The 13348-nt window shown below is 39.6% G+C and overlaps 1 protein-coding gene and 1 non-coding gene across 2 annotated transcripts in view; both read left to right on the top strand.

Moving 5' to 3' along the window:
- LOC126232687 (Down syndrome cell adhesion molecule-like protein Dscam2) overlaps positions 1-13348 on the top strand; it is a 408767-nt gene that overhangs the window by 303532 nt on the left and 91887 nt on the right. Inside the window, exon 25 of the mRNA XM_049942816.1 lies at positions 12720-13010. Within this exon, the coding sequence (XP_049798773.1) occupies positions 12720-13010 (291 nt within the window). The remainder of the gene's footprint in view (positions 1-12719; positions 13011-13348) is intronic.
- On the top strand, positions 7050-7122 carry Trnaa-cgc (transfer RNA alanine (anticodon CGC)). Its single transcript has one exon. It is a non-coding gene; the product is annotated as a tRNA-Ala (tRNA).

Below are 13348 nucleotides of genomic sequence, written 5' to 3' on the forward strand. Positions count from 1 at the left end.
GGGAAACATTGCAAAGGACCAATAGGGAAGAACCTGGAATTCGGTGAGGCTTAATTTAGAGCTTGGTAAACTCACTGTGTAGTAACTGCTGTATGTCATCATCTTTTTGTTGCTGGGCCGCTAGTTTGTCAAAGTCCCAAGGGAAAGAGATCGTACCAACTCGTGACATGTAGTCAGTGTTGACATTGTCCGCACCATTGATGTAATGGACATTGTTAGTGAACTGACATATTAGATCAAAGAGTCGGAAGTGTCAGGGAGGGAGGTCAGCTATGGGGTTATGCACTGCATTGGCCAAAGACTTGTGGTCCATATATACAGGATGAGGCATTTAAAACAGTTTGTCAGAATATTTGGCGCAATACACATCAGATTAAACAATTGGTAATGAATGTTGTTCACCTCGAAGAGGGACATCCATTAACATAACACTCGATGCCTCTGCACCATCCCTGGGGGTGGGAGGGAGAGGGGGTGACTTTGAAATCTTAAATAGGAACCTCTATTTTTTACTGCAGATCTGGTCTCTCCATGAAAAAGTATGTAACTTTTGTATAAAACATTTCTTTCATTTCATGATAGATGGCACTGAAATTGGCAAACATGGAAATGAGGTGACAGTTGTTGCAAAACAGTACTATCTCAAACAAATACACATCCAATTAAGACAATTGAAGTACTTTTTTGATATTTTTGATAATGCTATCATGTGACACCTCCCACAATTGGATGAAGCACAGACCAAGATCATACACTCAGTCGGCGGTCAGACTGTGCATGTTACTTCAATGATTTGAAATGTACACATCTCGTCACAATTGCAACTTCAATGATTTGAAATGCACACATCTCGTCACAATTGCAAGGAGGGTTGATATCAGTGCCGTATACTTTGACGCTCATAGAGATGTTGACAAAGCTTGTCAAAGGTATGCTACTCTGTCCCCTGACAGGAATGATTCATCTGCAAAGACGTTTTGCAGTATTGTCCACCTGTTTATTGAAACAGGGCTGTTAAACCTAGAGAAAGAGCCCATCCGTGGCCTGTGACAAATGAAAATAGCACAGTGAATGTTTTATCTGTGGTTGCTGCAAATCCTCACACTAGTTCTTGGAAAATTGCATGAGGTTCAGGAATTTCACAAAGAAGTCTTCTGCACATACTGCATGCACACAAATGGGATTCATTTCATTTATTGCGACATCAAGAACTGCATGGTGATGATTTTCACAGTTGTCTGAATTTCTGCAGCTGGGTACAGGAACAACTGGAAGTCACTGATAATTTCATTTCAAGATACTTTTCTCCGATGAATCAAATTTGACAGGTAATAGTCAAGTGGATCAACATAACATGCACTATTGGACAGTGGAGAATCCCCATTGGGTAAGGCAAGTTGAACATCAACACCCATGGAGTGTCAACCTTTGGTGCCATAAGTATTTACGCAGGTAATTGGCCCATACTTCATAGAAGGTAATCTGACTAGTCAAATGTACAGCAACATTGTGGATAATGTTTTACCCATACTAATGGACGATGTTACACTTTGAATGAGGCTGGATATGTGGTTTCAACATGATGCATGCCCAGTGCATCATTCACGACTAACTCAAGAAGTAGTTTTGAGTTGAAACTATCCGGGTCAATGGATTGGACAAGAATGTCCTCAGATGTGGCCCGAACATTCACTCACTTTGACTTCTTCCGATTTTTTTCTGTGGGGATAGTTAAAAGAGAGAGTTTACATGAATGTACCAACAACCCTCGAAGATATACAAGAGCAGATTCTCAATGAATGAACAGAGACACTAGTACATGTCGGATTGTCATTCAGACTCAGAGTTGCAATGTGCATTAGAAACAATTGACAACATTTTGAACTTTTACTGCATTTAAACACTTGTGAGAGGCAAGGGGACTCAAAGTAATCAAGCTCCCCGAGATAGTGAGAGGCAAGGGGAGTCACCAAATTCAAGCACCCCAAAGGGAACACATTGCCACTACATCTAGGTCATTGCTTCTCGGTAATGCTAAATATAGACGAAGAAGAATGTGTTGCGGGAGGTTAGACAGTGTCACATGATAGCATTTTCCCAAATATCAAGTAATGTACCTTGATTTTTCTAATCGGGTGTATATTTTTGTGAGATAACTTTTTGCGACAATTGTCACCCCATATTCATATGTGCTGATTACAGCATCATCTATCATGAAATGAAAGAAATGTTTCATACAAAAGTTACATATTTTTTCATGGAGAATCCACATCTGCAATAAAAAATATGGGTTCCTACTTAAGATTTCAAAGTCACACCACCCCCCTCCCCCCTCTCCCTGCCCTCTAGGTGGTGCATGGGGATGAGTGTTATGTTAATGGATGACCCTCTTTGAGGTGAACAATGTTTATTACCACTTTTTGTTTAATCCAATGTGTATTTTGCCAAATAATCTGGCAAATGGTTTTAAATACCTCAACCTGTATAATCACTGACCTACACTCGATGTCCTTGTGGAAATGTTGAAGTGCTTCGTAAGTGACAAAAAGGTCTTGGTTCAAAGTGGACCATTTACACTGCTAGGTGGACAACTTTCCCGAGAAGAAATGAAATGGTTGTGCGGAACCCTCGACCTTCTGAAGAAGCATGGCACTGATGGCAGTGTCACTCACATCCACTGTGATTGATATTGGAGCAATGAAGACTGGGTGCATGAGAGTGACTGCACTCATGAGTGCAGTTTTTAACATGTCGGACACCCACTGCATGTCATCACACCACGGAACCTTGTGAAGTCCGGAAGTGTTCTTTCCCACAAATGCATCAGTCAGTAGTGCTTGCAGGTACACATCGTGCAGGGTGTGTCATCAAAACAGTTTATCATGCCTAGGAGATGGCATAGATTGTGGTAAGTCTCAGGTAGAGAAAGGTCACGGATAAAGGCAACTTGTTCTGAGGCGGATCCCCCAGAATAGCCTAGGAATGTCTTCAGCTCACCACTGCGATATAACATCATTTATTGCAACCCCATTCTCAGTGAATATATTAAGGACAGATGGGCTCTGCAGAGTTAGTTGATGAAATAAGAATATCGTCTAGATATGGATAATTGTATGAGAGCAGTGTTTTTTAGGTCATTCAGCTTGTAGCAGTACTCATAGAGTCCAAAAGGCATATTATTGCAGTCTTGTTGATATTGTCCCTATGCATAGGGATCTGGGGTATGCTCTCCAACAATCTATCACACTGAATACCCATGCACATCTACATCTACATCCATACTCCGCAAGCCACCTGACGGTGCATGGCAGATGGTACCTTGAGTACCTCTATAGGTTCTCCCTTCTATTCCAGTCTCATATTGTTCGTGGAAAGAAAGATTGTTGGTATGCCTCTGTGTGGGCTCTAATCTCTCTGATTTTTATCCTCATGGTCTCTTCGTGAGATATACGTAGGAGGGAGCAATATACTGCTTGACTCCTCGGTGAAGGTAAGTTCTCAAAACTTCAACAAAAGCCCGTACCGAGCTACTGAGCATCTCTCTTGCAGAGTCTTCCACTGGAGTTTATCTATCATCTCCATAATGCTTTTGCAATTACTAAATGATCCTGTAACGAAGGGCGCTGCTCTATGTTGGATCTTCTCTATCTCTTCTATCAACCATATCTGGTACAGATCCCACACTGGTGAGCAGTATTCAAGCAGTGGGCAAACAAGTGTACTGTAACCTACTTCCTTCATTTTCAGACTGCATTTCTTTAGGATTCTTCCAATGAATCTCAGTCCGGCATCTGCTTTACTGACGATTAATTTTATATGGTCATTCCATTTTAAATCACTCCTAATGCCTACTCCCAGATAATTCATGGAATTAACTGTTTCCAGTTGCTGACCTGCTATATTGTGGCCAAATGATAAAGGATCTTTCTTTCTATGTATTCGGAGCACATTACACTTGTCTACATTGAGATTCAATTGCCATTCCCTGCACCATGCGTCAATTCATTGCAGATCCTCCTGCATTTCAGTACAACCTCTCGATATACTTTAGTATCATCTGCAAAAAGCCTCACTGAACTTCCGATGTTATCCAAAAGGTCATTTATATATATTGTGAATATCAACGGTCCTATGACACTCCCCTGCAGCCCACCTGAACTCACTCTTACTTCGGAAGACTTCTCTCCATTGAGAATGCATCAGCTGGAGCTGTTGGGCAAAATCATCTATGTGTGGTATGGGGTAGTTATCTAAGATTGTCCATGTGTTCAGTTGTCAGTAGTCACTACACAAATGAAATTAACCATCCTTCTTAGGAACTAAGTAGATCAATGAGGACCAATTATTGTTGGATGGGCTGACCATACCAGAGTGTAGCAGTTCTTGTAACTCAGTTTTTGTGTGCTGCAAATTTGTGGCATTAAGGTGTTGAGCCTAGAGCATACTGGGAGGCCTTCCAAAGTGCTCAATCAGTGACAAGTACTGTTCATAATCACACCGCCACCAATGGGACTCTCTGTGCAACAACAGTGATAAGGACAGATGTAGGAGGACTCGTGAGACTAGAGGCTGGAATGTCCACTGACCTGTGGGAGTAGACATCGCTGCAAGAGTGTCTGTGGCATCTGCACCACAGCAATACTGGCATGATATGATCATGTCCCCGCAGTGTGGATACTTCCTCTGCTGCCTTGAGTGTGCACGTCAGGTGAGCTGATGCAGCACTGATCAGCTGTTGTAGTCATGTGTTCTCCTTGTGCGTGTTGCTGGTCTCACGGAACAGAGTTGTTAGGCGGGCCAGGGTGACAGTGAGCTATGCAATGAGGTGGGCACATTCAGTGTAGCAGCAGACAGGGTGTCACAGCATGTGGCGGGAAATGGTGGGTTGGTACCGAAGACCTCTGGTATCCGCTTGCCAGTAGCATTGTGCAGGAGGCCTGCTGATTCAAGGTCCGGTGAGAGCCCAGAGTTGCTTAAGAAATCCATGCCGATAATGGGGCAGTCAACATCCATGATGCAGACTGTCCATGTGCAGTGTAAGGCAGACAACATGAAAAAGCAGTTGAAGTTTGGCCAAGCCATGGACATGAATTGCAGAGTTGTTGGCTGCCTGAAGTGACATAGAAGATGGCAAGAGTGCAGGCTAAGTTCTCAACTTGGGAACGATGCTAGCATTTGTGCCCATGTCTACGAGAAAATAGAGCATGCTTATCCTGTCATAGAAGTGTAGTCTGCCAGTGTTCAGCCGAGGATGCGATCACAGATCTGAAGTGTCGCTGCAAGCTGTGGCACCTATTTGGATTTGCACTTCACATTTGGGTAGTTGCAGAGCACGAGATAAGAACTTGCTGCGTATCCAAATGTAACATAGTACCAACATATGGGGTATGCTGCGTGTGGCAGCTGACCTGGCAAGCTGGCACTGTGGGGTGGGGAATTCTGCTGCAGCATAGTGATGGGTGGGGCAACTGGGTGAGAAATGGCAGCAGATAAGGTGGTCTGGTTGCCAGGAAGCACCGCTCACTGCTGTTGTGTGCTGTGCACCCAACCACAGCTGGCTGGCTGGTTTCTGGTGTACCCAAAAAACAGGAGGATGTGAGCTGGTGGAGTTTAATGATGCTGTATGCCTGGTCTGGCAGGTGCAGCTTTTCTTCCAATGTGGCATTTTGTGTCGAGCTCAGCTCGTAAGTGGCACCAAAGTTGAGAAGGCGTATGATCCCCTAAAGACACTTAATGAATAATAGAGTGGACGGCTTACGCAGGAGAATGCATTAAGCACTTGATTATGCAGGTTCTTGCAGTTGTGTATTTGTGCTGGCTTGGCGGCATGAGCAATAGGTCACTGACAAGGTCTGGCTTGTAGTGTAGACAGCTCACCAAACAGATAAAGCATGTATCATCTCCCAACACACCATATACTTGTGATGGTTGAGATTCTTTACAAACTTTAATTACTAATTCATTTTTTTCAATAAGCTTCGTCACATATCGCAACAGAATTTTGAACAATTCAGAGTACTGCAGTACTGAAAATCCAAGTGCTGATGACTGAAACTGAGCTTGGGTGAACTGAACCTGAAGTGAAGCCAGTTTGGAAGTTCTCTCAAAGTGTATCTGAAAAGAACATTCCCATATTCATAACATAGAATTTTATTTCATGCACCAAAACTTACAGAAATTTACAGGAAAAAACAGACTATGATCCACTTCCTATAATGTGTAAAAGTGTAATGCAGACAATATTAAAGGTTCAAACACCAAATATCAATAATGTATTTTATTTGATGAGTAAACAGTAATGTAAAAGTGAAATAAGAAATGCAACATGGCAAAACTATATGATGAAATGAGATAATACAAAAAGATGGATCTCACAGAATGTATGGTTGGACATGTTTCAATATTATTACATTTCAGTATTTTGTAATTATCTTTTAAATGAATACTTATGAGAAATCCTTAAAGTATAACTATAGTTCAGTTGAGATATTGTATTGTTCAGCCAATCCAATAAATTGTTCTCTGAGAACATAAAAGAATGAACAACTTATCTTGCTTATCAATTTTAAGTCCTACTAATGAGTCTGCTACTAATCCTTCAAATCAAATATGTCATTGGTAATGTGCCAAGAATTTTTAGAGTTCTTATTTGGCTATATGTACAAGGGTGATTCAAATGAAAACTTTAAAAGTGCTATAATATTTTTAACTGTAACAATGAGAAAAAAAACTTGTGTATCATTTTTGATGTAGTCTCTCTGACAATGAATGGGCTTACTCCAGTGCTTCAGCAGATGCGCACAGATACGAGGATGAAAGAATCCCTTTGGTTGTATGTGTAGCCAGCTGTGCACCATGGTTTTCACCTCCTCATCACTTCTAAAATGCCTGCCTCCCATTGTTTCTTTGATTGTGCCAGACAGATTAAAGTCACTAGCAATGAGGTCTGGTGAATAAGAAGTATGTACCAGACATTCAAATTTAATTTCTTGAATAGTCTCAACTGAATGCTGTCAGGCTTTGTCATGCTATAGCGATACTCCTGACCGAGCGAGGTGGCGCAGTGGTTAGCACACTGGACTCGCATTCCGGAGGACGACGGTTCAATCCCGTCTCCGGCCATCCTGATTTAGGTTTTCCGTGATTTCCCTAAATCGTTTCAGGCAAATGCCGGGATGGTTCCTTTGAAAGGGCACGGCCGATTTCCTTCCCACTCCTTCCCTAACCCGAGCTTGCGCTCCGTCTCTAATGACCTCGTTGTCGATGGGACGTTAAACACTAACCACCACCACCAGCAATACTCCTGAACTCAGAAGTCCCCATCGGTTACTCCTGACTGCAGGGTGAAGTTGATTTTTCGGTATACATAAATAAGAAGTACTGGTTACTGTCACTCATCTATCCATGTAATGCCCCAAAATTACTCCATTTTCATCCCAGAAGAGAATGAGTGTCACTCTTCCTGCAGATGGCTGAGTGTGGAGTTTTTTGGTTGCAGATATGAGCCATGACACAATTCCTTGTTTGACCTTTTTGTTTATTTATTTTATTTATTTATTTATTTCTTGTTCCGTAGATCCAGTTAGTGAGTCAATCACAAGGATATGGAACGTGTCAAATTGTACAGGTTTCAATTTAAACTTACAATAAATGCAAGGGCAATTCAATGGCAAATTGTACATAGTTTAAGTAAGACATACTATAAATACAGTAACAGATACAATGTAAGCTAGATAACATAACAACCATTTGACAGAAAAAGGAGTTTCAAATAAAGGTTAAAGATAAGAGCACAAAGTTAAATCAGATATTAGGCCTACAAGAGTAAATACATGTACAGCCAATCTGTTGTTACAAAAAGTGTGCTAATGCCCAAATGCACAATAAAATCAATTGAACTACTTCTAGACACAATAAGTTTAGTGATGGTATACATTTTCTTTCAGATATTCATCCACAGTATAATATGATTTCTCTGTCAGGTAATCTTTGAGAACTTGTTTAAATTTTGGCAGTTCTGTATGAACACATTTGATATGTAGTGGTAGAGCATTGAACAGCTTAATGCTGGAGTAGTAAACTCCTTTTTGTACCAGGGTGAGACGTTTCATTTCTAAATGTAGATTGTTTTTGTTTCTGGTGTTATAACCATGGAATTTACAGTTGTCTTGGTAGATGGAATAATTTTTGCACACAAAGGTCAGCAAGGAAAAAATATACTGTGAGGCAGTTGTTAGGATACCTATCTTCCGAAACAAGTGCCTGCAAGAGTGTCTTTGATGGACCCCACACATTATTCTGATTGCTTTTTTTTTGGATGGTGAAAACTTTTTTTGCAAGTGGTTGGTTCCCCCAGAATATGATAGCATATGACATCAATGAGTGGAAGTAGCCAAAGTAGGCAACCTTAATAGTGTCAACTTCAGCCAATGAAGAAATTACCCGTAATGCAAATGTTGCCAAGCTAAGTTTTTTACGTAGATGAAGAATGTGAACTGACCAATTACATTTACTGTCTATGTAAGCACCCAGGAATTTTGTATCTTCAACTTTCTGTATTGGTTGATTTCTACATTTTATGTTAATTTCATCGGGATTACTTTGTGATGTATGGAATCTCATATAATGAGTTTTATCTGCATTGAGTGAGAGGCCATTTGAGGAGAACCAATTTAAGATGTCATTAAAAACAGTATTTGTAGTTTGTTCAAGATCATGATCAATCAGATCGTCAATTAGAATTGTGGTATCATCGCCAAACAGGGTAAATTTGCTGTTTGTCTCAGAACAAAGAGGAAGATCATTAATAAAGATGAGGAAAAGCAGTGGGCCCAAAACAGAGCCTTGAGGCACACCACACGTTATCGTGCCCCATTCAGACGAGGCAGGTTCTCCAGAAGAGCCATTTAGCATTACAGTCTGCTTCCGATCCTGTAGATATGATTGTAGCCACAAGCCAACAGTACCACCTAAACCACAGTATTCTGCCTTTTTCCAAAGAATTTGGTGGTTTACACAGTCAAAGGCTTTCGTAAGATCACAAAAAATACCCACTGGAGACATTTTTTTGTTAATGGCTTCCAAAACTTGGTTACTGAAAGAGAATATTGCCTGTTCAGTACAAAGACCGGCACGAAAACCAAACTGATTTTTGCTTAAGATACTGTGGAAGTTGAGATGGTCTACAATCCTCCTGTGCATGAGTTTTTCTAGAATTTTCGAGAAGGTAGTTAATAGGGATATTGGGTGATAGTTTGTAACAATGCTTTTATCACCTTTTTTAAAGAGAGGAATCACTACAGCCAACTTAAGTCTGTCAGGGACAATCCCATCTTGTAGGGATGCATTGTATATGTTGCATAAGACGGGACTAACAAATTTATAACAGTGTTTCAGTATTTTACTAGAAATATTGTCCACATCAGCAGAATTTTTATTTTTTAATGATCTAATTACTCTTATGACTTCGCTTACAGTAACTGGAGGTAAGGATAACTGTGGGATTCTGTTGCTAATATCTTTCTGTAGGAGGGGCAATGATTCTTCCATAGAACAATTACAGCCTGTCTTCTCTGCTGCTCTCAAAAATTGGTTATTAAATATTTCTGCAACCAACTCAGGTTTCTTTATGATACTGTCCCCTGTTTTAATCTCTACCTGAGACATGTTCCCTGTTGTCCTGCCAGTTTCCCTCTTTATTACATTCCATATAGTTTTAATTTTATTTTCTGAGCTTTCAATATGTGATTTTATGCATATACTTTTAGATTTATTTATAACCTTCTTGAGAATGCTACAGTAAAGTTTGTAGTGTTGTCATTTCTTTGGATCATTACAAGTCCTGAGAGAACTGTATAACATCCTCTTTGTTCTACAAGATGTTATTATCCCTGTAGTGATCCAAGACTTCTTGGCATTGCCTATATGACTGTTTCTAACTACTTTTTTGGGAAAGATGGACTCAAATACAGACATGAATTCATTTAAAAATGAATTGTACTTTTTGTTTACATCTGTTTCCCTATAAACTCGGCTCCAGTCTATCTCTTTTAGGCTATCACTGAATTTTTTAAGGCCCTGTTCATTTATTATCCTAAAAGATTCCCAAGAATGCTCGGAACTGTTGCACACACTGATGTAATTGAGCCTAAGCAATTGACCGCCATGATCAGAAAGGCCAAGGATTGGATGTACAGTGATCTCATTGCATTTAGACTTATCTATAAATATATTATCTATCAGACTTTTACTGTTAACAGTAACCCTAGTTGGGAAATCTACTATTGCCATCAGATTATAAGACTCCATTAAATGTACTAAATCAGCTTTACTATTGCTCTCATTTAGGAAATCAACATTAAAGTCACCAGTAATTATCAAGTTCTTGGACTTTGAGTACAGTATGGATAATAAAGAATCTAAGTGCTTAAGAAATACATTCAAATTCCCTGAGGGAGATCTATACAGTGCTAACACAACAGCTGTGAAGTCATTTACAGTAATCTCAACACCACATACTTCAATTTGTTGCTCTATACAATGGCTCTTTAAATCTAATGCATTGTAAGATTTGTTGTTTTTTACATAAATTACCACTCCACCTTTTTCCATGATGGTTCTTGAGTAATGTGCTGCCTGACAGTAACCACTTAGCTGTAACCTTTCAATATCTTTCACATGATGTTCACTAAAACATAATACATCAGTATCTTTTATTCATTGTGGTTCCTCTAACAGAACAGTAATGTCATTTACTTTATTACCAAGTCCTCCCACATTTTGGTGAAAAATCGTCATTTCTTTGGAATTAGAGACAGATCTAAACTTTTGCCTAAAAAATTATCTGTAGCTACAGACACAGTACGTTCATTACTAACAATTTCCTGAAACATTTGAGTTTGAAGCCGAGTCTGACTTGATGGTTGGAGCCATTTAAGTGCGATTGGTTCCAACTTTGGGGTACATTTGTGGACTTCTTCCAATATTTTTGTTTTTAAGAGGGTACCTAATGCTTTTTTTTCCTGATCTGTTCAGGTGCATACCGTGTCTTGTAAATAATTCTCATCCAAAACTGCTTATATCTACAACACAAGTATTTTTAAAATGCTTACACACCTTTGCAAACTTAGAGTTAGTTTGTGAGATAGCCTCATTTACACAGGAATGTGGAATTAAGTCATGTCTCTTTGGAATGTTCACAACAAATACCTTAGACTGATGAAGCGCCGATATTTTCTTCCTGAGCGACTGTATGGCAACATTCCCTTCATTGCAGGCAACGTTGTTTGAGCCACCTATTAAGATCACACACTCGTTTTTTACTTTTTCAGGATCACACCCCGCTACAACTTCTTGAAGTTTAGCACCTGGCGTCACAATTCCACAAACATTGGCAGCATTAAAACTGCTTTTCACTATATCAGCCATGCCTCTACCATGACTATCAGCGAAAATGTGAAAACGATTTGTTGATGTTTCACTCACAGCAGACTGGATCACACCACTGCCACTTTCATTGCTGTTAACTGAACGTTGTGGTTTTGGAAGATCAAACCTAACCTTTTTCCGATAGTTTATCGGTACACTCTTCTTACGATTGTTTTCACTTTCAGTGAGACTATTACTAGAACAAAGTACATCAAAATTGTTTACATTCTCGAACCTCAAAACATTTGCTGTAGATGAAGTGTTAGTGCCGATTGTTTGACGCTTGTTGTGTACTATCTTCCATTCTGATGATTTATCAGCGTCATTTTGCACCAATGTAGCCATGTTCTGGCGAAAGTTTTTGTCCTGTCTGTCTTGAAGCAATGGATCCATGTTTCGCTTCGACTTCAGTTCCATATTTTCGGACTTCAGGCTGTCGATTTCTATTCTTAGACTGCTGATTACACATTCTAAACTAGCAATACGCTCATTATACTTTAATAATTCACTTTTGCACCTTACACATGAATTTTTAATGGCTTCACTGTAACTTATTTTTGGAGTAAAATCGCGGATATCTACACACGCCGCCATCATAGTGTTTCTGATTGGGGATAGTGAACCCAAGTCACCACTCATCTTGCAAACACCTTAGTGGAGTGCAGTACATTATGAATAATATCCTGCACTGAACCAGTACTAATCTTCAAACTTGTGGCTATTTCGTTCAGAGTTACATGTCTGTTCTCCATTACAAGCTCATCCACTAACTCTATGTTCTCGTCTGTCACTATGCTGTGATCCCGCCCTTCGTTGGGGCATCCTCTACATAAGTTACACCACTTGTACACTTTCTGCAATTACAAACACTGCATTGTTATTCTGCAATGAATTATGTTGGTTTGACACTTTCACTACACAAAAAACACATTGCAGGTCACTACTCAATCATGGTGCATGTAGACAGCAGAGTGCCCATTTTTTTGTGGACGCTACTGCCTTCTCCTGCATTGTAGCATCACTCTGCAATCTGTTAGTCACTTTTTGAACCTCAAAAAACACTGCTGCCACCTACCAACTCCAACACACAACTTTTCAAAATTTTTTGGAACTTTTCAAGTTCCTCGTTCGAATCACACCTGTATATTTAAGCTACTCTACTTAGATTAGTGTTTGATGTTAGAGGTTATTACTTTTAACCCCTCCATCATTGTTCTTGTAATTTGGTTAGCACTTGTTAGTGCAGACTTTAAAAAATATAAAAAATAATTAGAAACTATCTTGATTTTCAGAACCAGAGGTACCGAGCACGAACATTCTTCTGTCAGCAAATGCAACCTCCCTCTACTTGAATCTTCCATCCTGGCCTGATGGAGGATGTTCTATGTTGTACTTTGTCATTGAATATCGTGCCCTAGGAACAGAAAATGAGTGGATGTTGGTTGACAACAATTCACCACCAAAGACTTTCCTTGTTGGAGGCCTTCAACCTGCAACATGGTACCAGTTTAGAATTACAGCTCATAACAGTGCTGGTTCAACAAGAGTGCATTTCAATGTTGCAACAACAACAGTTACAGGTGGTAAGGTTAATATGTATAAACTTTTATCATTAGTATCATCTTTACTATTAGTTTATGTGCAAGAAAACTTACTTCCATGAAAATGTATTAGATAGCAAGATGGAAAATTCAGAGGTGATTCATTACAGATTTTCCTATTTTGCATCACTCACTTATACAGCCATACAGTATAATTTTGTAAATGGGACACAGATAAATCCTCTCTTACTGGTATTAATTCCAAACTGTCCAAAGCCTTGACTTTTTGTAACTTTAATAAATATAGATTCATAATACAGATAGACTCAATGTTGTTGTTCTTGTGGTCTTCAGTCCAGAGACTGGTTTGATGCAGCTCT

The sequence above is a fragment of the Schistocerca nitens genome, chromosome 1 (genome assembly GCF_023898315.1).
Source record: "Schistocerca nitens isolate TAMUIC-IGC-003100 chromosome 1, iqSchNite1.1, whole genome shotgun sequence".
Taxonomy (NCBI): Eukaryota; Metazoa; Arthropoda; class Insecta; order Orthoptera; family Acrididae; genus Schistocerca; species Schistocerca nitens.